General features: G+C 57.7%; 2 protein-coding genes across 4 annotated transcripts; both read left to right on the top strand.

The window, feature by feature from the left end:
- Positions 1-97: 97 nt before the first annotated feature.
- CERS1 (ceramide synthase 1) lies at positions 98-26,282 on the top strand. 3 transcript variants are annotated; one of them, XM_015440349.4, is made up of 8 exons: positions 726-1,056; positions 3,318-3,477; positions 11,843-12,023; positions 16,596-16,757; positions 17,571-17,718; positions 17,919-18,028; positions 24,225-24,860; positions 25,443-26,282. In XM_015440349.4, exons 1-7 carry the CDS (start codon positions 808-810, stop codon positions 24,265-24,267), a joined length of 1,053 nt encoding a protein of 350 aa, XP_015295835.2. In that variant the 5' UTR covers positions 726-807; the 3' UTR covers positions 24,268-24,860; positions 25,443-26,282. The 3 variants fall into 3 exon arrangements, with proteins under 3 accessions (XP_073882542.1, XP_015295835.2, XP_045235849.1); XM_074026441.1 differs by lacking the exons at positions 726-1,056; positions 24,225-24,860; positions 25,443-26,282 and adding exons at positions 98-307; positions 18,805-19,000; XM_045379914.3 differs by lacking the exons at positions 24,225-24,860; positions 25,443-26,282 and adding an exon at positions 18,805-19,000.
- On the top strand, positions 17,983-26,282 carry GDF1 (growth differentiation factor 1). The gene is made up of 3 exons (XM_045379913.3): positions 17,983-18,028; positions 24,225-24,860; positions 25,443-26,282. Exons 2-3 carry the CDS (start codon positions 24,536-24,538, stop codon positions 26,228-26,230), a joined length of 1,113 nt encoding a protein of 370 aa, XP_045235848.1. The 5' UTR covers positions 17,983-18,028; positions 24,225-24,535; the 3' UTR covers positions 26,231-26,282.
- Positions 26,283-26,458: the final 176 nt, after the last annotated feature.

Genomic DNA, 26,458 nt, shown 5'->3' with positions numbered 1-26,458 from the left:
CCCCCATTACACCTTTGTCTCAGTAGCCGGCTCTGCAGACCTCCAGAAGAAGATGCCTGGGAAGTGCCCAGGGTCCCCGCGTCCAGGCTGGAACCCCATTGTCAAGCTCCTGGTGTAGGGCAGAGGGCTGCGTCTCCACTAGGTGCGCTTCCCAACGCCCTGGCGTGGGCCGTTTTCTTTTGAAGAATGAGAATGTTTCATTGAGGCTACGCCTCCTGAATGCAGGAAGGCCACGGGATGGTCCCAAGACTGTGCCAAGGCGTGCCAGGCCTCGGGTCCTTGAGGAGCAGCGAGGGCTCTGAGAACGGTGAGGTCCGAGCGGGCCGCGGCGATGGAGCGGGAGCGGCGTGGCGTGCTGGAGGGCCGGGAGGAGCAGGAGTCGCCGGCCGAGGGGACTGCCTGCTAGTGTCCCCCGTGCCCTCCGTCACGGGCACGGCGTGGTGGGGTGGGGGAGCCGGGGTCGCGTGGGGCAGGCATGGGGGCGCGACACGGCGGTGTGCGGAGTCTCTCGGGGTCCAGGTCAAACGGGCCCCCAGCCAGCTCCGGCCCCCGCCTCCCCGTGCCTCGGTTTTTCTGCTGGGAAACGGGCAGGGGCGCGGGCCCGCCTTCAGGGCGCCCCACGTCCCGGCTGGCCGCCCCCCAGCCGCGCCCCCAGCGGGGCGGAGCTTGCGCCGGTCCCGCCCCTCCGCCCTCCGCTCTCCCGCCCGCGCGCCCCCGGCCCAGCTGCGGCGCGTGACGCGGGGCGCGCGGCTCCGGCGGCTACCGCGGGCGGGCGCAGGCGAGGGGGACGGCGGGCGAGCGGGCGGCATGGCGGCGGCGGAGCCCGTGGCGGGGCCGACGGGGCCCGAGCCCATGCCAAGCTACGCGCAGCTAGTGCGGCGCGGCTGGGGCAGCGCGCTGGCGGCGGCGCGGGGCTGCACGGACTGCGGCTGGGGGCTGGCGCGTCGCGGCCTGGCTGAGCACGCGCACCTGGCGCCGCCCGAGCTGCTGCTGCTGGCGCTCGGCGCTCTGGGCTGGACCGCGCTGCGCTCCGCGGCCACCGCGCGCCTCTTTCGGGTCAGTGTGGCGGGGGTCCGGGACGAGGGGACCCCGTACTGGGGGAAGCCGGGACCGGGGACCTCGGGCCGCCGGCGCGTTCCTTTCTTCCATTGCTGGCTGCTGCGGATGAAGGGGTCGCCGAAACGTGGGTGGGGGCCTCGGGCTGGAGAGGCCCAGGACGTTGAAGCTCCGGGACAGGGTCTCTCGGGCCGCCTCGCGCCCCCTTCAGTCAGTGCGGCGTGGGGGAACCGGGTGGATGCGGGGGTGTGGCCGGGCTGGGGTGAGTCTGGGACATGGGGGGCCCGAGACAGGTGGGATGTTTGAGACGTGAGGGACCGAGGCACGGCCCTTTCCGGTCAGTTTGGGACCAGGGGGCCCCGCGCAGTGGATGGCTCCGGCCACCAAGCGCTCTTTCCGGCAGGGCCGAGCCAGACACTGAGAAGACCAGGACCGGGAAAGGGAGGGCTCGGCGCACCGCGGCCTGCGCCATGCGCGTCCCTGCCATGCGGGCTGCGCCCTGGCCCTGAGCGAGGTCCGCTGCCCGTTTTTTGCGGGGTCCGTGCGGCGGCGGGGCCGGCTTGGCCGCTGCAATCGGGAAGAGGCAGGAGCTGCCCGGTCGCTGCCTTGTGCCTGTCTGAGGTCAGCGCCACCCTCCGACCAGGGATGGCAAAGGCCTGGGCGATCTGGCCACTCCAGTGGTCGCTCCCTTGGAGCCCAGGGCTTCAGGGTTGGACTATGCTGCCTCCAAGAGGCGACAGCAGAATTCCCCAGTTTCTCCTGAGACCATCACCCCTGCTGGGGAGTGACCATGGTGGTGACATTGGTGCCTGATCCCTCTCCCTTCCCTGGGGAGGGGTCGCTGTGGCAGGAGCTGGTTGGAAGGTGTCTGGGCCTTTAGCTTGGCCTGGACACCCCCGTGGACCAGCTGGTGTCACCCCGCCCGTCTGGCTGGAGGGTTCAGGGACAGTGTGCCCAGCGCCAACAAAGGGGCCTTTCTCTGCTGGCCGGGAAGAGGCTGGCCCTTGTGAGGTCGAGGATGGGCTGTTGTCTGACTGCCACTCTCCCCACTCCCTTCCCCATATCACCCACATGGGGGAGAGACCCCAGCCACCCCCTTGCTGTGGAAGGGGGAGACAGGGCTGTCCAGGGCCCCTTCCTGGGTCCGCAGTGGTCTTTATCCTGCTTGTTGCCCCTGCCTTCTTCCCCATTTCCAGCTGGGAAACCCGAGGCCCAAGAGGGCATGCGGCCCCCCACCCCCATGGGACAGGAGGATGTGGCCGCTGGTAGACTACCAGGGCGGAGCCCGGGGGCCCTCCCCAGCTTGGGTGGGGTGCTCGCCCCATTTCGAGGTTCGCCCTTCCTCAAGAATGGGTGGAGGGGCTGCCGGGTGCTCCAAAGCTCATCTTCTTGGCAGCAGCCTGGTTGCCAGGGGTTACCGGAGCGGGCTCCAGCTGTCTCCATGACAACTGCTGGGTGCTCTGGGCTCCGGCCCCCTCAGCCTCTGGGAAGGGGGCGGGACTTGTCCAGGGGCAGGGCTTGGCCGGGCAGCTCTGGAGCCCCGCCCCCAGGGAGCTTGACCCCCCCCTACCCACCGGACTCCCTAACCCCTGCCTTGGAGCCAGCAGCTTCCTCTGCACTCCCTTTGCCCCCTCAGGGTCATAGCTCGCCTGTGACACCTTTTCCGCGTCCTGTCCCCTCTTTCTTCCTCCAGCCCCTCCTCCCCTTTCATCGTCCCCAAGTTCCCATGTCCCCACCACACCTTCCCCCAAGTCTCTCCCAGCCCTCTAGACTCCGGTCTCTCCAAATTCCCCCACTGAGGGGGCGACTTCCTCACAAGTTCTTCCTCTCCCCTCTGTGTCGGTCCCATGGGGCTCCCTATGTTTCCCAAGATGCCCCCATATAACCCTTCCATGTTCCCTTCATGGGTCACCCCCACCAGCCTGACTCCCTTGGGCTGACGCATCCATCTGTCTCCCTCACCGTAAGCCCAAGTGTCCCCCTCCCGGCCCTCAGAGCCCTCCTGCTCCCCTCCTCTCCCCTCGGAGCCTCCTCCCTCACTCCCCTCCCAGCACCGCCCCAGCCGGACAGCTGGGCACTAAGTTTAGCCTTGGCAGGTGCCTGTGGGCTCTGTTTATGCTCCAGGTGGCTGTGGGCATGGGGGACGGGCCTTCCCAGTGCTGCCCGGCCTGGGGAGTCCCTGGGCCTCAGTTTCCCCACCCTGGAGGAGTTGTCTCTGGCCCCCAGCACCAATGGCTGCCCGCCCGTCTTCTCCCCCATAGCCCCTGGCGAAGCGGTGCCGCCTCCAGCCCAGAGATGCCGCCAAGATGCCCGAGAGTGCTTGGAAGTTTCTCTTCTACCTGGGCAGCTGGAGCTACAGTGCCTACCTGCTGTTTGGCACCGACTACCCCTTCTTCCACGACCCACCATCTGTCTTCTACGGTAGGGGCCCTGAGGGGATGGCCGGGAGGGCTCTGCTTAAAACACAAAGACACGAGGCAGTGACAGGTGCGTGTGGTTCCAGCTACTCATGAGGCAGAAGCAGGAGGATCGCTGGAGCCCAGGAGTTGGAGGCCAAGGGAAGCTATGAGCACGCCACTGCACTCCAGCATGGGAGACAGAGTGAGGACCTGTCTCTTTATCAAAAGAGAAAAAGAGGGCCGGGCGTAGTGGCTCACGCCTGTAATCCTAGCACTTTGGGAGGCCAAAGTGGGTGGATTACGAGGTCAGGAGATCGAGACCATCCTGACTGACACAGTGAAATTCCATCTCTACTAAAAATACAAAAAAAATTATCCGGGTGTGGTGGTGGGCGACTATAATCCCAGCTACTTGGGAGACTGAGGCAGGAGAATCGCTTGAACCCGGGAGGCGGAGGTTGCAATGAGCTGAGATCTTGCCACTGCACTCCAGCCTGGGTGACATTTCCAAAAAACAAAAAAAGATGATGAGAATGAGAAGTGGGCTGGGCTCACTGGCTCACACCTGTAATCCCAACACTTTGGGAGGCAGAGGTAGGAGGATTACTTGAGCACAGGAGTTCAAGAGCAGCTGGGGCAACATGGTGAGACCTCCATCTCTACAAAAAATTAGCCTGGCGTGGTGGGACACGTCTGTAGTACCAGCTACTTGGGAGGCTGAGGTGGGAGAATAGCTTGAACCCAGTAGGTGGAGGTTGCAGTGAGCTGAGATCATGCCACTGCACTCCAGCCGAGGCAACAGAGCGAGACCCTTTCTGGGGAAAAAAAAAAAAGATGACAAGAAGTGGCTGTGTCCAATTGATTGGAATGGATGTGGCCTGAGTTCTGGGTGGGCTGGGCAGGGAGGTGACTGCGGCATGCTTTCTGTGACCTGTCCTGGCAGAGAATGCAGGGCAGGGTCGGTATCGCCACTGGGCAGGCTGATGGAGGAAACCCCATCTGTAATGGGGGCAGAGGGGGCTGCAGCTTCTCTGCCCTGTGAGGACCACCAGGGCTGTGGGCCAGGGACATACGGGATAGCTGTTTCCTGCCATGCGATGGCAACAGCCTAGAGGGCTCCTGGTGGCACAGAGCCCAGAGTGTACAGTGGATGTGCCACCTATGGGGCCACTTTTCCCATGCAACACCTTGATCGCCTAGAGGGGAGGTGTTAGCTGTTGCTCAGTTTTCCTTTTAGACAAATGACCCATGATTGAACTCTCCTAACTTCTTTTTTTTCTGAGACAGTCTCACTCTGTCACCCAGGCTGGAGTGCAATGGCACGGTGTGTCTCACTGCATCCTCCACCTCCCAGGTTCAAGGGATTCTCCTACCTCAGCCTCCTGAATAGCTGGGATTACAGGTGTGCACCACCACACTTGGCTAATTTTTGCATTTTTAGTAGAGACGAGGTTTCACCACGTTGGCCAGGCTGGTCTCAAACTCCTGACCTCAGGTGATCTGCCCACCTCGGCCTCTAAAAGTGTCGGGATTATAGGCATGAGCCACCATGCCCGGCCTCTCTTAACATTTCGGGCATGGAGTTGCCTCTAGCTGCTGCTGCTGCTTTTTTTTTTATTTTATTCAAACGGTCTTATTCTTTTGCTCAGGCTGGAGTACAGTGGCGCGATCACAGCTCACTGCAGCCTTGACTTCCTGGGCTCAAGCAATCCTCCCACCTCAGCCTTCTGAGTAGCTGGGACCACAGGTGTGCACCACTACCCCCAGTGAATTTTTTTTGTATTTTTTGGTAGAGATGGGGTCTCACTAAGTTGGCCAGGCTGGTCTGGAACTCCTGGCCTCAAGCGGTCCACCCACCTCAGCTTCCCAAAATGCTGGGATTACAGGCATGAGCCACCTCGCCCAGCCTTAGTTGCTTTTTTTTTTTTTTTTTTTTTTGAGACGGAGTCTTGCTCTGTCGCCCAGGCTGGAGTGCAGTGACTGGATCTCGGCTCACTGCAAGCCCCGCCTCCCGGGTTCACGCCATTCTCCTGCCTCAGCCTCCCGAGTAGCTGGGACTACAGGCGCCCGCCACCTCGCCCGGCTAGTTTTTTTGTATTTTTAGTAGAGACGGGGTTTCACCGTGTTCGCCAGGATGGTCTCGATCTCCTGACCTCGTGATCCGCCCGTCTCGGCCTCCCAAAGTGCTGGGATTACAGGCTTGAGCCACCGCGCCCGGCCGCCTTAGTTGCTTTTTGGAAGTGATACCCACAAGTTAGCTGATTATTTCCATGTTCATTTATTGAGCGCCTACTATATGCCAGAGCTGAGACACAGCTAGGAATGGTCAGAGAAAGCCCTGTGCCCTCAAGAAGCTGGCCGTGTGGCAGGGGCGACAGACAGTGAAGTACACAGTCTATCAACATCAGTAAGTGTGGATGAGAAAATTTGCGTGGAGAGAAGAGGCAGTGTGCTGTGTTGGGGAGGTGGGGAGGGGCAGTTTTTAGCAGGGATGAGGTGGTCCCACTGAAGGGGACTGAGTGAGGGCCTGGAGGTGCCTGGGGCAGGCAGGAGCGGCAGGGACTTGTGTTCCGGTGAATGGAGGCCATGCCTTCCGGGCCTCGGAGGCCACCGCCAGGTTTTGTTACTTACCTGTGGGCTGGGAGCAGAGGAGGGATGTCACCCCGGGTTGGGCGTCTACCCCAGGGGTCCAGGAGGGGGCTGACAGCAGGAGCTGGAGCCCGAAGGGACTCCCACCAGGATTGAGCTGAGGGGAGGGGATGGGAGCAAAGTGGCCAATTTTAGAAACGTTTAGAAGGCAGAGCTAATAGTATTTGCTGCCACCCTAGAGGTGGTGTGAAGGGAAGAGGGTGAGGATGATGCTAGGGTCTTGCGAGATGGGGGCTGACTGGGGAGACCAAGATTCTGGATTCGGGGATGGAGACAAGGCAGGGATTGCATTGAGTGACCCAACAGTAGGTGGGACACGAGTATGAAGAGGTGGGACAGGCCAGGCGCGGTGGTCACTCCTGGAATCCCAGCACTTTGAGAGGCCAAGGTGGGAGGATCACTTGAGCCCAGGAGTTCGAGACCAGCCTTGGGAATATAGTGAGACGCCATCTCTACAAAAAATAAAAAAATAAAATTAGCTGGATATGGTGGCGCGTGCCTGTGGTCCCAGCTCCTGGGGATGCTGAGGCGGGAGGATTGCTTGAAGCTGGGAGGTCGAGGCTGCAGTGAGCCAAGATTGCACTACTACATTCCAGCCAGGGTGACAAGAGTGAGGCCCTTTCTCAAAAAACAAAAGGAGGGAGAGGAGATTTGAGACCCCTGAACTAAGCCAGGAAATCCCCCCTATCCTGTGGGGAGGTAAGTCTACAGGAGGGGTGGGGGGCCTCTGTTGGAAAGGTGGGCAACAGATCCAGTGAGGTGGCCAGGGGCGAAAGCTCAGGCTCGGATATTTCTGGAGAGTCAGGATGCAGAGGATCAGGGCATTTCAGAGTTTCACCCAATTTTTCTTTTACTTTTTCTTTCTTTTTTTTTTTGTGATGGAGTCTGGCTCTGTCGCCCAGGCTGGAGTACAGCGGCGCCATCTCGGCTCACTGCATGCTCCGCGTCCCGGGTTCACGCCATTCTCCTGCCTCAGCCTCCTGAGTAGCTGGGACTACAGGCACCTGCCACCTCGCCCGGCTAGTTTTTTGTTTTGTTTTGTTTTGTTTTTTTGAGATGGAGTCTCGCTCTGTTGCCCAGGCTGGAGTGCAGTGGCACCATCTCAGCTCACTGCAACCTCCACCTCCTGGGTTCAAGCGATTCTCCTGCCTCAGCCTCCCGAGTAGCTGGGACTACAGGTGTGCATCACCATGTCTGGCTAATTTTTGTATTTTTAGTAGAGACGGGGTTTCACCATGTCGGCCAGGCTGGTCTTGAACTTCTGACCTCAAGTGATCCACCCACCTTGGCCTCCCAAAGTGCTGGGATTACAGGCGTGAGCCACCTCAGTTGGCCTGCATTTTTTATTGAGGTAAAATTTACATAACTTGAAATTAGGCATTTTAGCCTATCACAAAAAGACAAATACTATGTAATTCCACTTATATGAGGTTCCTAGAGTCATCCCACTCATAGAGACAGAAAGTGGGCTGGGGGCCTGCCAGGGGCTGGGGGAGGGGGATGGGGAGAGACTGTTTAATGGGGACAGAGTTTCTGTTGGGGAAGAGGAGATTGTTATGGAGATGACTGCTGGTGATGGTTGCACAACAATGTGTACTTAACAAATGGCTCAGATGATAAATTTTTGCCATATAAATCTGCCACATTTCTTTTTTTTTTGAGACGGAATTTCTCTCTTGTTGCCCAGGCTGGAGTGCAATGGCACGATCTCAGCTCACTGCAACCTCCGCCTGGAGTGCAATGGCACGATCTCGGCTCACTGCAACCTCCGCCTTCCGGGTTTAAGCGATTCTCCTGCCTCAGCCTCCCGAGTAGCTGGGATTACAGGCAAGCGCCACCATGCCCAGCTAATTTTGTATTTTTAGTAGAGATGGGGTTTCTCCACGTTGGCTGGTCTTGAACTCACGACCTCAGGTGATCTGCCCACCTCGTCCTCCCAAAGTACTGGAATTACAGGCGTGAGCCACTGTGCCCGGCCCACAATTTAAAAAAAAATTAACCATTTTATTTTAAGTATTTGTTTATTTTTCTTTGAAACAGAGTCTCGCTCTGTTGCCCAAGCTGGAGTACAATGGCACAATCTCAGCTCACTGCAACCTTCACCTCCTGGGTTCAAGTGATTCTCCTGCTTCAGCTTCCCGAGTAGCTGGGATTACAGGCATGTGCCACCACGCCCAGCTAATTTTTGTATTTTTAGTACAGACTGGGTTTTGCCATGTTGGCCAGGCTGGTCTCCAACTCCTGACCTCAGGTGATCCACCTGCCTCCGCCTCCCGGCCAAAAATTAACGATTTCAAAGCAAAGAGTTCATCAGATTTTAGTCCATTCACAGTGTTGTTCAACCACCTCCTCTGTCTAGTTCTGGAACATTATCATCCCCCACAAAAGGAAACCCCATCCCCATTAGCAGTCACTCACCAGTCCTCTACCCCAGCCCCTGGCAGCCACCAATCTGCTTCCTGTCTCTGTAGCTTTGCCTGTTCTGGGCATTTCAGATCACTGGAGTCTCACACTGTGTGACCTTTTGTGTTTGATTTCTCTTACTCGGCATCATGTTTTTGGGATTCACCCACATTGTAGCATGGATCAGTGCTTCGTTCTTTATCATGGCTGCATAGTATTCCACTGTGTGGAGGTAACCTATCTATTCTTCATTCATCCATTGATGCACATTCGGGTTGTGTCTGCCTTTTGGTTGTGTGCTGCTGTGGACAGGGTATCTCTTTGAGTCCTTGTTTTCCATTCTCAACCCTAGTGGACTTGCTGGGTCCTAGTGACCGTTTGTGTGTACACGGCCATCAGGGCTGAGTGAGGATAGTGGACAAACAGTCACGGGGGCCAGGGATCGCTGGGGAGATGTGGGCAGGAGACAGCAGTGCCTGGACCGGGGTGGGGGTGGCACTGACCAAAGAGGGGACCCTGGATGGGGGTCCTAGCATAACTCGGCTGCAGAAGGGGTGAGGCTGAGATGAAAGTTGTCACAGAGGCGGTTCATGGGGGCATCTGGAGGCAGCTGGGCTGCAAGGCAGGTCACCAAGGCAGGGGCCAGGAAGCCGCAGATGGAGGCTGGAGGGTCCGTCTTGGGGGTCTGCAGAAAGGGAGTGGCCAGAGAACAGGGAGCAACCCAGAGAGTTCCAGGTTGGTGTGGGCAGAGCACAGCATGGCTTCCCACTGTTTTTTTTTGTTGTTGTTGTTTGTTTGTTTTTTTGTTTTTTGAGACAGAGTCTGGCTATGTCTCCCAGGCTGGAGTGCAGTGGCAACATCTCAGCTCTCGCCACCATCTCTGCCTCCCTCCAGGCCTCAGGTGATCCTGCCACCTCAGCCTCCCGAGTAGCTGGGACTACAGGCATACAACGCCTCACCCGGCTAATTTTTATATATTTTTTTGCAGAGACAGCGTCTCGCCATGTTGTCCAGGCTGGTCTCGAACTCCTGGACTCAAGCAACTCTCCTGCCTTGGCCTCTCAAAGTGCTGGGATTACAGGCATGAGCCACCGTGCCTGTCCAGAGCATAGCCCTTGACTTTAGTGTCTGGCACTCCTGGGGATGTGGCTGAGGAGAGGAGGAGGGGGACATGGTGGGGTGGGCTGGGATGTCCCCCATCACCTGAGTGTGGGGGTCAGGTGCACCAGGAAGCAGGAGGAGGGGAAGGTGAGGCAGGACCTGCTTGGTGGGAGACCCCGCGCTTGGCGGCATGGTGCGCCCGGGCACGGCAAGACTCCGTGGGCAGCCGCCTCTGTCAGGGCCGGGCATTTGCAGGGAGTGGGCCCAGATCACCCACAAGGCAGGGGCCTGTTAAGGTAAAGATGGGAAGGGGGCCGGGCGCGGTGGCTCATGCCTGTAATCCCAGCACTTTGGGAGGCCGAGGCGGGCAGATCACCTGAGGTCAGGAGTTCAAGACCAGCTTGGCCAACATGGTGAAACCCTGTCTCTACAAAAAAAAAAAAAAAAAATTAGCCAGGCATGGTAGTGGGTGCCTATCATCCCAGATACTCTGGAGGCAGGAGAATCACTTGAACCGGGGATATGGAGGTTGGAGTGAGCCGAGACCCCACCACTGCACTCCAGCCTGGGCTACAGAGCAAGACTCCACCTCAAAAAAAAAAAAAAAAAAAAAGAGGAAAACAGGAAGGGGTGCTGGGCTGGGCGAGGTGGTGGGTGCCTATAATCCCATCACTTTGGGAGGCCAAGGCAGGAGGATTGCTTAAGCCCAGAAGTTCAAGACCACCCTGGGAAACATGGCAAGATTCTGTCTGTACAAAAATTACAAAAGAAATAAATTATCCAGGCATGGTGATGGGTGCCTATGGTCCGAGCTACTACTCAGGAGGCTGAGGTGGGAGGATCACTTGAGTCCAGGCGGTCGAGGCTGCAGTGAGCTATGATCACACCACTGTACTCCAGCCTGGGTGACAGAGCAAGACCATCTATTTAAAAATATATATAAAATTTGGCCGGGCGCGGTGGCTCAAGCCTGTAATCCCAGCACTTTGGGAGGCCGAGACGGGCGGATCACGAGGTCAGGAGATCGAGACCATCCTGGCAAACACGGTGAAACCCCGTCTCTACTAAAATACAAAAAAAAATTAGCCGGGCGAGGTGGCGGGCGCCTGTACTCCCAGCTACTCGGGAGGCTGAGGCAGGAGAATGGCGTGAACCTGGGAGGCGGGGCTTGCAGTGAGCTGAGATCCGGCCACTGCACTCTAGCCTGGGCAACAGAGCCAGACTCTGTCTCAAAAAAAAAAAAAAAAAAAAAATATATATATATATAAAATTTAAAATGTATATAATGATAATAATGTGTCTATAATAGTTCAGCATTTGTAGCAAATATGCTACTTAAAGCCAGAGAAATGGAAATCTGTGGGTATGCTGGGGCAGAAGAGAGAAAGGAACTTTCTGTCCTATCTGCACAATTTTTCTAGAAACACAAAACTCTTCCTAAAATAAAAATCCCTCCAGGCTGGGCGCAGTGGCTCACGCCTGTAATCCCAGCACTTTGGGAGGCCGAGGCGGGTGGATCACCTGAGGTCAGCAGTTCGGGTTCAGTCTGTCCAACATGGCGAAAGCCTGTCTCTACTAAAAATACAAAAAAATTAGCTGGGCGTGGTGTCCGGTGCTTGTAATCCCAGCTACTCTGGAGGCTGAGGCAGGAGAATCACTTGAACCTGGGAGGTGGAAGTTGCAGTGAGCTGAGATAGTGCCACTGCACTCCAGCCTAGTGACAGAGCGAGACTCTGTCTCAAAAAACAACAACAAAAACAACAACAAAAAAATGGCCGTGCACGGTGGCTCACACCGGTAATCCCAGCACTTTGGGAGGCCGAGGCAGGTGAATCATGAGGTCAGGAGATCGAGACCATCCTAGCTAACACGGTGAAACCCCACCTCTAGTAAAAATACAAAAAATTAGCCAGGCTTGGTGGCATGCGCCTGTAGTCCCAGCTACTCAGGAGGCTGAGGCAGGAGAATCATTTGAATCCAGGACGTGGAGGTTGCAGGGAGCTGAGCTGAGATCGCGCAACTGCACTCCACTGCACTCCAGCCTGGATGACAGAGGGAGACTCCTTCTCAAAAAATAATAATAACAATAATTGGGAATGGAAAGCCAGCAGTCAGACACGCATGGTTACCCAGGTACTGGGAGGACACGTGTGGCTTGGAGGGTGTCACTGGGTCATGGTGGGGTTGTCTAGAGGCTTCTCAGGCCCCTGACTGCGAGATTTGGCTCTCCCCAGACTGGACGCCGGGCATGGCGGTGCCGCGGGACATCGCAGCCGCCTACCTGCTCCAGGGAAGCTTCTATGGCCACTCCATCTACGCCACGCTGTACATGGACACCTGGCGCAAGGACTCGGTGGTCATGCTGCTCCATCACGTGGTCACTCTCATCCTCATCGTCTCCTCCTACGCCTTCCGGTAAGGACAGGATTGGGTGGCAGGGGGCCGAGGCACAGCCCACACAGTGCGGAGGCTGATGATGTTGCCGCAGGGCACAGAGGCGGCCATGGAGGGGATCACATCAGGTCGGAGTGCTCAGGGGTCCGACGAGGGCACAGGCCAGAGGGAGGAAGGCCGAGGAGGGAATGTGGGCCTGGAGATTCCTGAGGGAGATTCCGCAGGGATGGAGTGAAACAGGCCCTTAGGCCGGGCGCGGTGGCTCAAGCCTGTAATCCCAGCACTTTGGGAGGCCGAGATGGGCGGATCACGAGGTCAGGAGATCGAGACCATGCTGGCTAACACGGTGAAACCCCGTCTCTACTAAAAAAATACAAAAAATTAGCCGGGCGAGGTGGCGGGCGCCTGTGGTCCCAGCTACTCGGGAGGCTGAGGCGGGAGAATGGCGTGAACCCAGGAGGCGGAGCTTGCAGTGAGCTGAGATCCGGCCACTGCACTCCAGCCTGGGCAACAGAGCGAGACTCCGTCTCAAAAAAAAAAAAAAAAAAAAAGAAACAGGCCCTGAGAGCCACAGCCACTCCACCCCACTCACCCACCCAGCTCCTCCGACGCTGCCCTTGACCAACCAGGTCACACACGCAGGAGTTTCTGAGCACCTACCATGCCCAAGCAATGGGGGCACGGCTGTGAACGCAACTGACGCACCCTGATGTTCCAGAGCCAACCACGGCCATCCCTGAGCCTTTCAGATGGAGTCTGTGCAAACCTCACCGTGCTGTGTGCATAAAATCCACCCCGGCTTCAAAGCCTTCATATACAAACAAGAGTGAAAGAATCTTATCCACCCTTTTATTTCTCTTTTTTTTTTTTTTTTTTTGAGACAAGGTCTCACTCTGTCACCCGGGCTGGAGTGCAGTGGCGTGACCATAGCTCACTTTAGCCTGGACCTCCTGGGCTCAAGTGATCCTCCCACCTCAGCCTCCTGAAGTGCAGGGATTACAGGCGTGCGCCACCACGCCTGGCCTTGTTATCTTGACTCCATATTGAAATGACAATAATTTGGATATGTTGAATTAATTGGAATCCTTTATTAAAATTAATATTACCTGTTCTTTTCCCTCTCTTGTTAAATGTGGCTGATAGAAACTTTAAAATGAAATACACTGCTCATCTACTATTTCTATGGGACTAGCCGCCCTAACTGTGATAATGGAGTAGCCACGGCCCACAGATATAGAGCAACAAAGAGGCAGCCCTTTCAACTTTAATTAAACTTAAGTAAAACTCCAGGAGCAGGGACTCATGCTTGCAGTCCCCCAGCTACTTAGGAGGCTGAGGCAGGAGGATCGCTTGAACCCAGGAGTTTGAGTTCAACCTGGGCAACATAGGGAGACCCTGTCTCTAATAAATCAATTTTTAGGCCGGGTGCGGTGGCTCATGCCTGTAATCTCAGCATTTTGGGAAGCCGAGGCGAGCGGATCACGAGGTCAGGAGATTGAGACCATCCTGGCTAACACAGTGAAACCCCGTCTCTACTAAAAATACAAAAAATTAGCCGGGCGTGGTGGCGGGCGCCTGTGGTCCCAGCTACTCGGGAGGCTGAGGCAGGAGAATGGCATGAACCCGGGAGGCAGAGCTTGCAGTGAGCCGAGATCGTGCCACTGCACTCCAGTCTGGGTGACAGAGCAAGACTCCATCTCAAAAAGAAATAAATTTTTAAAACTACTTTATTTTATTTATTTATTTACCTATTTTTTTGAGATAGGGTCTTGCTCTGTCACCCAGGCTGGAGTGCAGTGGCATGATATTAGTTCACTGCAACCTCCGGCTCCCAGGTTCAAGCAATCTTCCTGCCTCAGCCTCCCAAGCAGCTGGGATTACAGGTGTAAGACATCACACCCAGCTAATTATTGTATTTTTAGTAGAGACGGGGTTTCTTTTTTTTTTTTTTTTTTTTTTTTTGAGATGGAGTCTCGCTCTGCCGCCCAGGCTGGAGTGCAGTGGCCGGATCTCAGCTCACTGCAAGCTCCGCCTCCCGGGTCCACGCCATTCTCCTGCCTCAGCCTCCCGAGTAGTTGGGACTACAGGCGCCCGCCACCGCGCCCGGCTAGTTTTTTGTATTTTTTTAGTAGAGACGGGGTTTCACCGTGTTAGCCAGGATGGTCTCGATCTCCTGACCTCGTGATCCGCCCATCTCGGCCTCCCAAAATGCTGGGATTATAGGCTTGAGCCACCGCGCCCAGCCAAAGACGGGGTTTCACCACGTTGGCCAGGCTGGACTCGAACTCCTGACCTCAAGTGATCCACCTGCCTAGGCCTCCCAAAGTGCTGGGATTACAGGTGTGAGCCACCACGTCTGGTTAGTTTAAAAAATAATTTTTAAAAGCCCCCATTCCATTCCTCAGCTATACAAGCCACAGTTCAAGGGCTCATTGGCTACAAGTGGCTGGTGGTTCCCATGTTGGACAATACAGGTTTAGAACATTCCCATAGTTCTAGAAACTTCTATCAGACAAGGCTCTCTAGAGGGCAGAGTCGGATGATAGAACCAAAAAAGGAAGGAAGGAACAGTTCATTTGAAGGTGATAAGAATTATGGAGAAAAGGCCAGGTGCAGTGGCTCATGCCTATAATCCCAGCACTTTGGGAGGCTGAGGTGGGCAGATCACCTGAGGTCAGGAGTTCGAGACCAACCTGGCCAACATGGTGAAACCCTGTCTCTGCTAAAAATAAAAAAATTAGCTGGGCATGGTGATGGGTGCCTGTAGTCCAAGCTACTCAAGAGGCTGAGGCGGGAGAATCGCTTCAACCCGGGAGGCGGAGGTGGCAGTGAGCCGAGATCTCACCACTGCATTCCAGCCTAGGTGACAGAGCGAGGCTGTGTCTCCAAAAAAAAAATTGTGGCTGCAGATGTGTTAGGTGTAGGTGCGTTGGTCTGGGGGTGACAGATGAGCAGAGACTGAAAGGAGTGAAGGGAGGTGCTGAACGTCAGGCACTGGCATGCTGGGTCCTGGGGACAGCACGTGCAAAGGACCTGTGGCAGGAATCCTGGAGCTGTCGGGAGACAGAGCAAGGAACAGGGACTTGGTGAGAGACACTTCCCCGTGTCCAGGGTGAATCCAGTCCCCTCGGGCAGCGCATCTGTCAGGTGGAGACTCTGCAGAAGGACAGGGGATGGCCTTCGGGCTTATTAAGATCCTAATGGGGGCCGGGCGCGGTGGCTCAAGCCTGTAATCCCAGCACTTTGGGAGGCCGAGACGGGCGGATCACGAGGCCAGGAGATCGAGAGACGATCCCGGCTAACACGGTGAAACCCCGTGTCTACTAAAAAATACAAAAAAACTAGCCAGGCGAGGTGGCGGGCGCCTGTAGTCCCAGCTACTCGGGAGGCTGAGGCAGGAGAACGGCGTAAACCCGGGAGGCGGAGCTTGCAGTGAGCTGAGATCCGGCCACTGCACTCCAGCCTGGGTGACAGAGCAAGACTCCGTCTCAAAAAAAAAAAAAAAGATCCTAATGGGGCTGGGCACGGTTAGGCTCGAGCCTGTAATCCCACACTTTGGGAGGCCGAGGCGGGTAGATCACATGAGGTCAAGACTTCAAGACCAGCCTGACCAACATGGGGAAACCTCATCTCTACTGAAAATACAAAATTAACTAGGTGTGCTGGTGCATACCTATAATTCCAGCTACTCGGGATGCTGAGGCAGGAGAATGGCTTGAACCCGAGAGGCAGAGGTTGCAGTGAGCTGGGATTGCGCCATTGCACTCCAGCCTGGGTAACAAGAGCGAGACTCTGTCTCAAAAAAAAAAAAAAAAGTTAAAAAAAAAAAAAAAAGGATCCTAATGGGCTGGGGCAGAGGCCTTTCCTGCATTGACATCCAGACCTGGAAGTCTCACTATGGTGGTGATGTCCAAAGTGAGGGACAAGCTCATAGAGGATCTGGACACAGAGTGGCCCAGGCCTGTGAGAGTTGGGGGTCACAGAGGGTCAAAGGTCACCAAGATGAGGAGGGGCCAGCAAGGAACTTCCAAGGCCAGGCACAGTGGCTCACGCCTGTAATCCCAGCACTTTGGGAGGCCAAGGTGGGAGGATCTCTTGAGCCCAGGAGTTTTAGGCCATTCTGGGCAACATAGCCAGACCCAGTCTCTACTAAAAATTAAAAAAATTAGCCGGGTGTGGTGTTGGTCTCCTGTAGTCCCAGCTCCTCCGGGGGCTGAGGTGGGAGGATCACTTGAGCCTAGGAGTTTGAGGCTGCAGTGAGCCGGATCACACCACTGCACCCCAGCCTGTGCCACAGAGCAAGACCCTGTCTCAAAAGAAAAACTTACACGGAGCCCCCTGGGCCACATGGGGACACTGAGGCAGGGAAGATGAGGGTCCGGTTGGGGGGTGCACAGCTAAGTGGGGTGCAGTGAGGAAAGGGCATCCTGGGAAGGGGAGATGGGCAGGGCAGGCGAGCCAGGAAAGGTGGCTTTGGAGAGGCCCATGGGGAGCCTGAGGTATAGCCCAGGGACTCTGTGCTGGGGGCCTTAGTGCAGAGTGGAGGTCCCCTAATGTGAGCCGCCCTCTCCTCTCTACCTGCTGCTCCCCCAGGTACCACAATGTGGGCATCCTTGTGCTCTTCCTGCACGATATCAGTGACGTGCAGCTTGAGTTCACCAAGCTCAACATTTACTTCAAGTCCCGCGGTGGCTCCTACCACCGGCTGCATGCCCTGGCAGCAGACCTGGGCTGCCTCAGCTTCGGCTTCAGCTGGTGAGTGGCAGGGAGCCCTGGGAAGGGAGGGAGGTGTGGCCTGGTGAGGTGGGTGTGGTCAGAAAGGGGGCGGGACCAGGCAGGGAAGGAGACAGGGCCCAGTGAGGTGGGTGTGGCATGGCAAGGGAGGGGCCTTGTGATTTGGGTGGGGCTGTGAAGGGGCGGGGCTATACAGGAAAGGAGTGGACAAGGGTGAGGCCAGTTGGGCTAGGAGTGGGCAGAAAAAGGGATGAAGCCAGGTGAGATGGGTGGATCCAGGAACGGGAGGGGCCTGGTGAGGTGGGTTGGGCCAGGCATGGAAGGGGAGGAGCTAGACTAATACAGAGCAAGCCAGGGGTGGGGCCAAGCAGGGTTGGGGTAGGGCTAGGCAGAGAAAGAGGTAGCGCTTTGGTGTGGTGGGCAAGATGTGGCAGAGAAATGGGGGCACTGTGCAGGGAAGGAGGTAGGGGCTTGGTGCAGTGGGCTGGGCCTGGCAAAGAAGGGGAGGGACTGGGCAGGAAAGGAGGTGGGGCCTTGGTGAGGTGGGTGGGGCCTGGCAGGTAAGGGGAGGGATGGGGCAGGGAAGGAGGTGGGGCCTTGGCGAGGTGGGTGGGGCCTGGCAGGTAAGGGGAGGGATGGGGCAGGGAAGGAGGTGGGGCCTTGGCGAGGTGGGCAGGGCATGGCAGGGTAGGAGAAGGACAGAGCAGGAGTAGAGACAGGTGGGCAGAGGTGGGCAAGGATGGGGAAAGGGGACAAGGATGGGTCCAGGACGGGACAGGACAGGCATTGGGTGGTCTCCCTCCACCCACGGCCTCCCGATTCCTCCCACCGCAGGTTCTGGTTCCGCCTCTACTGGTTCCCGCTCAAGGTCCTGTACGCCACTTGTCACTGCAGTCTGCGCGCGGTGCCTGACATCCCCTTCTACTTCTTCTTCAATGCGCTCCTGCTGCTGCTCACCCTCATGAACCTCTACTGGTTCCTGGTGAGTCGTCCCCAGCCCTCCTCCACAGTGGCAGTCCCGTCCTTGTCCCCATCCCTGTCCCCTCCTCAGGCAGGTTCGGAGAGGGGCACGTTAGGTGGCAGACAACCTGTGTGGAGGGCCTGGGACAGGAGCACACGGCTGTCAGCAGGGCGGTGGCGAGGGAGGCTTCCTTCTCACCAGCACCTCCCCTCCCCTCGCAGTACATCGTGGCGTTTGCAGCCAAGGTGTTGACAGGCCAGGTGCGCGAGCTGAAGGACCTGCGGGAGTACGACGTGGCCGAGGCCCAAAGCCTGAAGCCCAGCAAAGCCGAGTGAGTGTGGAGGGGCCCGCACCCCGCGTTCCCTCCTTTAGTGTCGCCTGTCCGAGCATGCTCATGGGCAGGCCCCCAAGACCCAGCAGCAGATGAGGCCAACGCGGATGCTGCCCCCCCAAGCCTACTCCAAAACAGAGACTGCAATAAAGACGTGGACAATGTGGCCACTACCCTGAAGGACAGGACAGTGAGGAAGGGGAGGGAGAGGCTGGGGAGGGGCAGGCAGGGTCTCAGCAGTGGGGACACTGAGGGCCAGGCCTAGTGGCTGGTGTGGCTGCAGTGGACGAGCTGGGGCCCTGTGGGTGGTGAGGAGTAGCTGTTGGCCAGGCTGGACGACATCCTCCCACCCATGTCCCCACTGGAGCCGGTGGCAGTGGGGCTGGGGAGGAAGGAATGCCCAGGACCGCAGGGGGAGCCCAGGCTCCATCTGGGCTGAGACGTCCTGGCCTCCGAGTCTGGCAGGGGAGCCCACTGCCCAGCCAAACAGGAGCTGGGGCTGGGAGCTCGGACTCAGCCCAACCCAGGAGGGAGTCCTGGGGAAGGAGACAGCCCCAGGCCTGGGGCGGGCAGGCGGGCGCCTGGGCCAGGGATGAACGGAGGCCAAATTGGGTGACAAGCAGGGTCGGGGTGTGCAGTGTCTCATAGGCAACGTGAGGAGTGTTTGAGCAGGGGCCAGGACAGGAGGTTGTGGAAGGCTCTGGAAGGTGCCGACCAGCCAGGCCCTCTGATTTGGCCAGTGGGGGCCATCAGTGACCTGGGAACGATGGTTTCAGGGAGGCAGTGGCTCAGAGCTCCGTGACGTTTTTTGCAATGGGAGGTGCGAGATGCAGACATTTAACACATCCGGGGCTGTAGCCAGGCAGAGGAGCCTCAGACCCCCCACCCTGTTTGGAAGGGAGAACCCACCAGATTCGCCTTGGGTATAGATGAAACAGAAATAAAAGAATCAAAGATGACTCAAGACTTCAAGACTTTTGGCTCGAGCTGGTGTTGACTGAGTGGGACTGGGGCAGGGTCACATGGGATCTGGCAGATGCGGCATTAGGAGCCTCCTTTGGAGGGTGTTAGATTTACTGTCCTTTGAGCATGAGTCGAGAATTCTTTTTTTTTTTTTGAGATAAAGTCTCACTCTGTCGTCCAGGCTGGAGTGTGCAGTGGCACGATCTCGGCTCGCTGCAACCACTGCCTCCCCGACCCAAGAAGTGATCCTCCTGCCTCAGCCTCCCAAGTAGCTGGGACCACAGGCACGCACCACCATGCTGTGCTAAGTTTCGTATTTTTTACAGGGTTTCGCCATGTGGCTCAGGCTGGTCTCAAACACCTGGGCTCAAGCGATCCACATGCCTTAGCTTCCCAAAGCTGCTGTGATGACAGGCATGAGCCACTGCAGCCGGCCTGAGTCGGGAATTTTCCAGAGATCAGCAAGGTCTCCCCAAGGTGTCTTCCAAAGGTGGTGATGGCTGACCTCAAGTGATCCACCCGCCTCAGCCTTCCAAAGTGTTTGGATTACAGGCGTGAGCCACTGCACCCAGCCTGTTTCTTTCTTTTTCTTTTGTTTTTTTTTTGTTGTTGTTTGTTTAGAGACAGGGTTCCACTCTGTCGCCCAGGCTCCCAGGCTGGAGTGCACTGGCTCATAGTTCACTGCAGCCTCAACCTCCTGGGCTCAAGTGATCCTCCCGCCTCAGCCTCCCAAGTAGCTGGAACCACAGGCACCCACATCACATCCAGCTAATTTTTAAATTTTTTTGTAGAGATGGGATCTCACTATGTTACCCAGTCTGATCTCAAACTCCTGGCCTCAAGCAATCCGCCCGCCTCAGCCTCCCGAAGTGCTGGCAGTACAGGCATGAGCCACTTTGCCTGGTTCTGAAAATTCAACTGGGATCGGAACTCCAGAAAACCAAGACTGAGAACCACTTTTAGATAACTCGGGAGGCATGAAGCAAATCAGAGAGCAATTAATTGGCTTGATCTCTTCCTCACCCCATCTCACCCCATTACTGCTTCTTGAGCAGCCTCACCGCCAGGATCCCCTCATCTGTACTCCCTCCTCTGAATTCCCTGTCCTCCTCATGGCCCTCATGGGATCCCTGGTGATGTGAGTAGCCAGTACCCTTCTCTCCTACACTGACACCCGTACCTTCCTGTGGTCACTCCCACGTCCTTGTCACGACTCAGCCCCTCTGTCCAAAGCCCCCACTGCCCTCTCAGGGGCTGCCAGGACCAGCCATCCATTGAGAGACTCTCACCTCTCTCTGACTCTGGTGACTTGCACCAAAGCTCTGTAAATCCCATTTTCACCTCTGCTGCACCTGCCACCCCCCTGCAGTGTCTAAAAAACTGGGCTGGGCATGGCAGCTCGCACCTGTAATCCCAGCACTTTGGGAGGCTGAGGCTGGAGGATGGCTTGAACCCAGGAGGTTGAGGCTGCAGTGAGCCACAACTGCACCACTGCACCCCAGCTGCGGTAACAGAGCAAGACCCTGTCTCAAAAAATAAAAATAGAAAACTGAACTTCAGCCCCAATGTCTGGCCCATGTAGGAGAATCTTCCCTCCTGAGGGTTCCTGGACACCAGCTGTCCCCATCATCATCATCATCTCCTGCACTGCTAATCTGGCCAACATGTCCCCAAGAAAGCAGGAGTGGCCGGGTGAGGGCGTCCACCTGCTGCTACAGTGAGCGACAGTCCCCCTCTCTCTGAGGCTAGGGATGTCCACCCAGCTTGCCTATTCAAGGACATTTCAACCCAGGAGAGAATGCGCTCTCTCTCTGCTCTTCTCCACCACTGGCCTCATCAGCCTGTTCCCCTCCCTTGTAACAGAATTCCTAGATCCTCCTGGGTGCTCCTCAAACCCAGCTGTACCCAGTCTTCCTCCCCCCATCCCAAGGCCACTCCTATCCAGCTCCCCTGTGGCTCTCTTGGTGCTAACCCCAAAGAGTCCCCTCCCCTTCTTCTTCTTTTTTTTTTTTGAGACGGAGTCTTGCTCTGTCACCCAGGCTGGAGTACAGTGGTGAGATCTTGACTCACTGCACTATTTTTGTAGAGATGGGGTCTCACTGTGTTGCCCAGGCTGATCTTGAACTCCTAGGGTCAGGTGATCCGCCTGGCTTGGCCTCCCAGAGTGCTGGGATTACAGGTGTGAGCCACTGTGCCTGGCCCTTGAAACCCTTTCTTTGCCCTACACTCCTGCTCTGCCTCTCTGGCCTCCTGGCTGGCCTCCTCTTCTGGGGCCGTTTCTCTGCCCACACTTCATCCACACCGACTCCCACATTTCTCTCCTACCCACAGAGCTCCCGAGTGCCATTCTCCATCTCCCGTGTTTGACATTTCCAGCATCTTCTAAAATATCCCAAATCAGCCCCCAGTTTCACCCCAGACTCCCTCTCTGAACACCAGCATATCAGTGTTGACAGCAATTTGGGGAAAAACACTTGCAAGACCTCAGGGGGCCCCGTCTCCTCTGTCTCCCTCTCCTCATCTACGAAGAAACATCTAGAAAGTGCCTGCATCATCCTTCTCTCTCTCTAACCTCCCTCTGACTCTCTTTTCCCCACAGTGGTGGATAGAAGCTGAAAGGTGTCAATCAAAGTAAGGCCATCTCGGCCGGGCATGGTGGCTCACGCCCGTAAGTCTCAGCACTTTGAGAGACTGAGGCAGACGAGTCACCTGAGGTCAGGAGTTTGAGACCAGCCTGGCCAACAAGGTGAAATCCCGTCTCTACTAAAAATTCAAAAATTGGCCGGGCGCGGTGGCTCAAGCCTGTAATCCCAGCACTTTGGGAGGCCGAGACGGGCGGATCACGAGGTCAGGAGATCGAGACCATCCTGGCTAACACGGTGAAATCCCGTCTCTACTAAAAAATACAAAAAACTAGCTGGGCGAGGTGGCGGGCGCCTGTAGTCCCAGCTACTCGGGAGGCTGAGGCAGGAGAATGGCCTAAACCTAGGAGGCGGAGCTTGCAGTGAGCTGAGAGATCCGGCCACTGCACTCCAGCCCGGGCGACAGAGCAAGACTCCGTCTCAAAAAAAAAAAAAAAAAAAAAATTCAAAAATTGGCCAGGTGCGGTGCTCATGCCTGTAATCCCAGGCACTTTGGGAGGCCGAGGTGGGTGGATCACCTGAGGTCAGGAGTTCTAGAGCAGCCTGGCCAACATGGTAAAACCCCATCTCTACTAAAAATACAAAAATTAGCCAGGTGTGGTGGCAGGCGCCTGTAATCCCAGCTACTCGGGGGGCTGAGGGAGGAGAATCGCTTGAACCCAGGAGTCAAAGGTTGCAGTGAGCCGAGATTGCGCCATCGCACTCCAGCCTGGGGGACAAGAGCGAGACTTCGTCTCAAAAAACAAAAAAAATTACCCCAGGCATGGTGGTGAATGCCTGTAGTCCAGCTACTTGGAAGGCTGAGGCAGGAGAATGGTGTGAACCTGGGAGGCGGAGGTTGCATTGAGCCGAGATTGCACCACTACACTCCAGCCTGGGCGACAGAGCAAGACTGCATCTCAAAAAAAAAAAAAAAAAAAAAACCAAGAAAAAAACCAGAAAAGCTATCTCCCCCAAGGTGGGTATACCCCCACCCACACCCCAAAAGGCAAATACTGACAGCTGTTTCTGAGTGGGTAAAGAACACTTTGAAGCTTGTGCAGAAAAAACAAACAAGAAACAGCAGGAAAGCTCTGATAAAAAGGCCCAGGGCGGGGGCACCCATCACCAAGGATGCTAAACTTTACCATTAGAGGAATCTATATTCTCTGTGGGAACTGAGTGGAGAAACTGACCTAAGATCTTAAAACCTTTGGCAAATACTAAAGACCATCCTGGAGAGCAGGAACGGAAAGCGTGGGGACCCTCTGGAAAACAGTGAGGGCGTGTCTTTGTTTCTTGTAAGCCTCAGAGCAAACCCCCACCTTGTACCTAAGGTGTCGATGCAGAAATGGAATCCCTGGAGTCATCCCAGAGCCAAAAGGAGAGAGTGTGTCATGGAGGTTTGTTTATGGGAAGAATCGAGAAGCCACAAGGGTGGATGAAGAAACACCACTCACGGTCTCAAGCATTGCAGGCAAAGTCAGAAGACAAGTGACAGATGGGAGGTCCAAGCAGGGCTTATCTCCTCTCAGATAAAGACCAACAGCCATCGATGGGGACAGCCAGTTGGCTGTGAAATGCATGCAGAGAAGCTGAGCTTCAGCCTAAGAGAAGAGCAAATGAAAGTGACAAAAGCCCTTTGAGAGGTGGAGGCGGGCTGACTGCTTGAGCCCAGGAGTTTGAGACCAGCCCGGGCAACATAACAACCTCACCTCTACAACACAGCGACCTCATCTCAACAAACAATAAAAATGTTACCTGGGGCCAGGCACTGTGGCTCACGCCTGTAATCCCAGCACTTTGGGAGGCCAAGGTGGGCAGATCACCTGAGGTCAGGAGTTCAAGACCAGCCTGGGTGATACAGTGAAATGCTCTCTACTAAAAATACAAAATTAGCAGGCGCCACCACACTACTCGGGAGGCTGAGGCAGGAGACTCGCTTCAACCCAGTAAGCAGAGGTTCCAGTGAGCTGAGATTGTGCCACCACACTCCAGCCTGGGCAACAGAGCAAGATTCTGTCTCAAAAAAAAAAAAAAAAAAAAAAAGTGGGAGTGGTGGCGTGCCCCTGTAATCCCAGCTACTCTGGAGGCTGAGGTGGGAGCATCCATTGAGCCTTGGAGGTTGAAACTACAGCCAACTATTATAGTGCTACAGCTCTAGCTGGACCACAGAGTAAGACCCTGTCTCAAAAAAAAAAAAAAAAAAAGGGAAGTAGGGGGACAGCAGATGCCAGCCAGGGCCACCGGAGCCAAGGACGAGCCTTCGTGGGGTGGGTGGCAGAGGAGAGGAGGATTGTGCAGGGTCCCACTGTGGAGGCGGTGGAGTGGTCAGGCCCAGGCTGGTGCGTGGCTTTTGCCCTGCAGCGGCCTGGAGAGGCAGGGAGGAGGGGAAGAGGAAGGTTTAACTGGGGAGAGGGAAGCAAGGAGGAAGTGCCAGGGTGACAGGAGGGACATACATGCCTAGGGGGAGAGGCAGGGTGAAGGCGAGGCCCGGGCCTGGCCGGGTAAGAGGAGCTGGGGGGTGTGAAACGGCCAGGGAAGAAGCAGGAAAGAGGGCCAGGCGGCCGCGTGGGGCTCCCAGGCTAACCTACGCTGGTTCTGGCCCCCAGGAAGCCACTGAGGAACGGCCTGGTGAAGGACAAGCGCTTCTGAATCCCTCGGCCCCGCCCCCGTGGACCCGGCCCCACCCCGAATACCCCGGCCACGCCCCCGTCCTTGGCGCCCCTCCACCCCCTCCAACTCCACGCCTCTAGGGCCGTGGCCACCTCCCCTGGGCCCCCGCCCCCTCATCCTGCCTTCATTCCCTGGCCACGCCCCCCCAGGACCCCTGCCCCTCCCGGGACACCGACCCCGCCCTCAGCCCACTGGTCCCGGGCCGCGGCGGACCCTGTGCACTCTCTGGCCAACACCTGGGAGGAAGATGCTACCGCCGCGGCAAGGTCCCGGCGGCCAACACCTCCTCCTCCTCCTGGTCCTCCTGCTGCCCTCGCTACCCCCGACCCGCGCCCCAGTCCCCCCAGGCCCAGCCGCCGCCCTGCTCCAGGCTCTCGGGCTGCGCGATGCGCCCCAGGGCGCCCCCAGGCTCCGGCCGGTTCCCCCGGTCATGTGGCGCCTGTTTCGACGCCGGGACCCCCAGGAGACCAGGTCTGGCTCGCGGCGGATGTCCCCAGGGGTCACCCTGCAACCGTGCCACGTGGAGGAGCTGGGGGTCGCCGGAAACATCGTGCGCCACATCCCGGACCGCGGTGAGTGGGGCTTTCGCTGGGGGCACTGGTCCTGGAGGTCAGACCTCGCGGGGCGAGCCTCGAGAGTGGCCCGGGGATGCCCGAGCGACTCCGAAGGTCCCCAGCTGCCCTGTCCAGGCTGCTAGCAACTTCGGCCACCGCACCCCACCCTTTCCTCATCCTCTGCACGCCGGGGACACGTCAGGGGGTTCCCAAGACCAGTTCCCCTGCTTGATGCTGAAGCCCTGCCCCCAGCCCACCCCCACCCCCGCCACTTGACACTATTTAATGCCTTCCTGCAGATGCCACCCCCACACCCTAGCATAGCTTCCCCAGGGGCCCAGGCTCTGGCTCATGTCTCCCACTTCGGTCACCCCTCCCTCCTATGTCCCCCACCGAGGGCAGCCCACCACTCGCCGCAGGGCGCCTTCCTTGGGACTCATGCCCTGCCCCCACTCCATCAGCCCACCCCACCGCTTCACACCCTTCCTACAGACAGTGCCTCCCGAGCCCCAGCGTTCACCTTCCTCCCTGTCTCTAACCGAGACCCCATGGGCAGGCCGGGGACGCAGCGCGAGCCAAGTCCTGTCCCTACCTCCCCAGGTGCGCCCACCCGGGCCTCGGATCCTGCCTCAGCTGTGGGGCATTGCCCTGAGTGGACAGTCGTCTTCGACCTGTCGGCTGTGGAATCTGCTGAGCGCCCGAGCCGGGCCCGCCTGGAGCTGCGTTTCGCGGCGGCGGCGGCCCCGGAGGGCGGCTGGGAGCTGAGCGTGTCGCAGGCGGGCCAGGGGATGGGCGCAGGCCCCGGGCCGGTACTGCTCCGCCAGTTGGTGCCCGCCCTGGGGCCGCCAGTGCGCGCGGAGCTGCTGGGCACCGCTTGGGCTCGCAACGCCTCATGGCCGCGCAGCCTCCGCCTGGCGCTGGCGCTGCGCCCCCGGACCCCTGCCGCCTGTGCGCGCCTGGCCGAGGCCTCGCTGCTACTGGTGACCCTCGACCCGCGCCTGTGCCACCCCCTGGCCCGGCCGCGGCGCGACGCCGAACCCGTGTTGGGCGGCGGCCCCGGGGGCGCTTGTCGCGCGCGGCGGCTGTACGTGAGCTTCCGCGAGGTGGGCTGGCACCGCTGGGTCATCGCGCCGCGTGGCTTCCTGGCCAACTACTGCCAGGGTCAGTGCGCGCTCCCCGTCACGCTGTCGGGGTCTGGGGGGCCGCCGGCGCTCAACCACGCTGTGCTGCGCGCGCTCATGCACGCAACCGCCCCGGGAGCCGCCGACTTGCCTTGCTGCGTGCCCGCGCGCCTGTCGCCCATCTCCGTGCTCTTCTTTGACAACAGTGACAACGTGGTGCTGCGGCAGTATGAGGACATGGTGGTGGACGAGTGCGGCTGCCGCTAACGAGGGGCGGGCGAGGACGCGGGCCCAACAATAAACGTCGCGTGGTCTGCTCTGCTGGTCTCCTTGGACTCCTTTGCCTGGGGTTGGGGAGAGCGCCCCTCGGCCTTGGCGATCGGAAAGGCCTTTCCACTTCCAGGTCACTTACCCGAGGCCTAACCCGCCACTCCCGGGAGCCGTCCCGACAGGCCCAGGTGCTGCCCACGGGAGGGGCCCAGGGGCAGGGGTCGC

Source organism: Macaca fascicularis, chromosome 19 (assembly GCF_037993035.2).
Source record: "Macaca fascicularis isolate 582-1 chromosome 19, T2T-MFA8v1.1".
NCBI classification, from domain to species: Eukaryota; Metazoa; Chordata; class Mammalia; order Primates; family Cercopithecidae; genus Macaca; species Macaca fascicularis.
This window is presented reverse-complemented; position numbering and strand designations above follow the sequence as displayed.